We start from the raw sequence: 3,255 nt of genomic DNA on the forward strand, positions 1-3,255 counted from the left end.
AGCTGTCCTGAGTTCTCTGTCTCTACCCTTTTTCTTTCCTGTGCTCTAATTTATACATTAATCACATTCACGTGATTATTTGGTCAACATTTCCTTCTATTTTCACTTCTTTAAGTTGCAGATACTACCCTTCCACTGTGTGTCCTGCGTAAATGTGCCGCTTAATACATGTTAGGAACTTGGTAAAAACTTATTAAATAAGGGTGCAATTTCTACTTTAAGTGCTAGTTTTGGAAGGCAAGAAATAACTAAAATAACTAAAAGAGAAGCTGGAAGCCCAAATCATAGAAAAATGCAAAATTTCTTTGAATTTAGCTGGATATAACAGTAATTTTTAGTTTATAAAAGGTAACTGAAGAAAATGAGTAAAATCTAAACACAGTTTACTTTGTGGGCTTGCTCCTTTACAGGTATCTGCTGCTGGAGAAGGCTTCAGATGAACTTGTTGAACGAAGTCACATTTTTAGTAGCTTTTTCTATAAATGTTTGACCAGAAAGGAAAATAATTTAACAGAAGATAATCCAGATCTCTCGTAAGTCAGTCTAATGTAATTAAGGTTTTAAAGGAAGTTATTGTGTGTATATGTGTGTATCATGCGTGTGAAGGTACAATTTGAGAGAGAGTCCGTTCTCTCGTTCTACCATATGGAGCCTGGGGATTGAACGAAAGTCACCAGGCTTGGCAGCATGTGTGGCAATCAACGGAGCCAGCTCTCTAACTCTTAAGTTTTAAGGTAAAGGAGACTGCTAGTTTCATGCTCCGAGTGAAGTGTCTTCATTGTACTAACCCCAAGAGCAAGCATATTAACAGTTTTGCAGGTCCCTGGTTTGTCAGCGTGAGAGCCATTTTTACCCTTTCACTGTTCGCTCTGTAAGAGGGAGGTGGTGTGATGCTGGTTCTTGCCGGCTGCATTTTCAGTGCGGATACTCGAAGTTAAGAGAGCAAGGAATGAAAAACCAGACTATTTCTTCCCTATCATTTTTACTTTTGATGTGGTTTTTACCAGAGGTTGTATTTCCTCTGCACGTATCTCTTACTGGACATGGCTGCTGGCTCTTTAACTTCCACTTGGGGGCACTGCTGCTTTCTTTACTGTCCTCCCTGGACTAGAGCAGTGCCTGCTGTGCTAATCTCTGATCACCTCACTGGCCTTTTAAAAATGTGTACTTTCCTGCGTTATATTCTGTAACAAAGATGTAGGGCTGTGGTTTGTTTTTTTTTTCCTGGTTAGTTCCTTGTTGACATGCTACTTTTCATTAAGTTAGTATAATATAATATGAAAACCATTTTTATTTGTGCAATTTTGCTAAATTTCTCTATTCAGTATTTTTTTAAAAACTATGTCTTGTTTAGGAATGAAAGCTATTGGGCAGTGGATAGGACTAGGCAAAAATGAACAGGTGGTTACTATTTATTAGATAGTAGAAACTCAGATACTTTACAAACTCTTTCCCATGCCCAGCAATCTGTATTAGAACCCAATGAATGGATACCAGAGTTTTTATTTTTATTTTTTAAACATCTGTCTTCCATTGTTTTATTCATTTCTTTTATTCTTCATATTACATTGCTTTTAGATACATAGGACCCATGTAGTATATTCCAGTTCTTCGTCTGTGTGTATGTGTGAATATGTCACTGCCCTTGGAGGTCAGAAGAGGGCAGCAGATCCCCTGGAACTGGAGTTACACACAGTTGTGAGCTGCCATATGGGTGCTGGGATTTAGAACCCAGGTCCTTTGGAAGAGTAGCCAGTGCTCTGAGCCAGTTCTCCAGCCCTTATTCTAATTCTTTAAATGGGAAAAAAAAATGGGCTAATTAAGGATTGGATATTTAGAAAAGGACAAATAGCTAGGGAGCAGTAGTCCCTACAAACTCATTTTTAAAAGACATAATCTGAAGAGGTGCAACAAGAGAAGAACATTTTAGTATCACATTATAACAAAAGGCCCAAATTACTAGTGTTAAGTCAACTCTAGGATAAATGGCATACATGCTCATTACTATGCAAGTTTGGCACTTTTCTATTCTCCCTAATTTTTTTCACATTTGCTCATCTATAGTCAACCTTCTTTGTGTCAGTTTTCAGAAATGTTTAGGCCTTCCATGTTTTATTCTGAAGTCTCTTCTAGCCCTTGTATTTCACAGCAAGAGCTCTATGTTGTACCATATGAAGCCTTCGTATTCTTATTTAGTGTATTGTGTGAATGTGTGAATACACATGTGTGTGGATGGAGGTCATTTCAGGAGCTAATTCTCTCCTTCCACTCTAGAGTCTTCTGTCTGCTGAGCCACCTCTTCAGCTCTTGTTCTTTGTATTTTCTCCTATCATCCTTGCTTCATTCTATGTCTGATATATTCTCAAATTAGGTTCCCTTAAATATGAAGCCTACTAAACATCAGCATAACAAAGCAAACTAGGTGTTCCACCTGTAATGTTCTCAAATGTAAAACAGGTTAATAGTTTTTACACTAGTTGAAGTAATTGTTTCTAATTTTCATAATTATTGAGTTACAATGAAAACATTCAATAAACATAACTTCTGATTATTTTACTTATAATAATTAGTTTTTCATATGGTGTTTAATCTGTATTATCTTTTTAGTGCATTCTGGATTCTTTCTTAGTCCTAATGTTTACTCATATGGTTAGATTTTTTCAGATGAACATGGTGAGACAAAGATGTGTATTTCCTATATTACTTGAGATAGAAGACTTCTTTCTGAGGCACCGAGCCAGAACTCAGAAATCTCTTTTGTGCTACTTTAAGTTCCTCTTTTCTTTTCTCTTCTCTTTTCTTTTTTCTCTCTTTTTCTTTTATTTTTTTAAAAAGAAAACAAACTTTCTTTTTTCATTTTACATACCAATTCCAGTTAGCACTCCCTCCCCTCCTCCCATTCCCTCTACCTTCCCACCCCCATCCACTCCTCAGAGAGGGTAAGGCACATTGCTTTGAGGAAGTACCAAGGCCCTCCCTTCTATGTCTAGGCTGAGCAAGGTATCCATCCAAAGAGAATGGGTTTTAAAAAGCTAGTACAAGCAGTAGGGATAAATCCTGGTGCCACTGCCAGAGGCCCCGCAGTCTGCCCCAGCCATACAACTGTCACCCACATTCAGAGGGCCTAGTTTGGTCCTATGCTGGTTCCTTCCCTGTCCGGACAGAGTTGGTGAGTTCCCATTAGCTCAGGTAGACTGTTTCAGTGGGAGTCCCCATCACGGTCTTGACCTTTTTGCTCATATTCTCACTCCTCCC

General features: G+C 38.2%; 1 protein-coding gene across 1 annotated transcript in view; it reads left to right on the forward strand.

The window, feature by feature from the left end:
- Nucleotides 1–3,255, forward strand: part of Senp7 (SUMO specific peptidase 7) — a 110,039-nt gene that overhangs the window by 93,795 nt on the left and 12,989 nt on the right. The window contains exon 17 of the mRNA XM_026787658.1: nt 411–533. Coding sequence (XP_026643459.1) covers nt 411–533 — 123 coding nt within the window. The remainder of the gene's footprint in view (nt 1–410; nt 534–3,255) is intronic.

The sequence above is a fragment of the Microtus ochrogaster genome, chromosome 2 (assembly GCF_000317375.1).
Source record: "Microtus ochrogaster isolate Prairie Vole_2 chromosome 2, MicOch1.0, whole genome shotgun sequence".
Lineage (NCBI taxonomy): Eukaryota > Metazoa > Chordata > Mammalia > Rodentia > Cricetidae > Microtus > Microtus ochrogaster.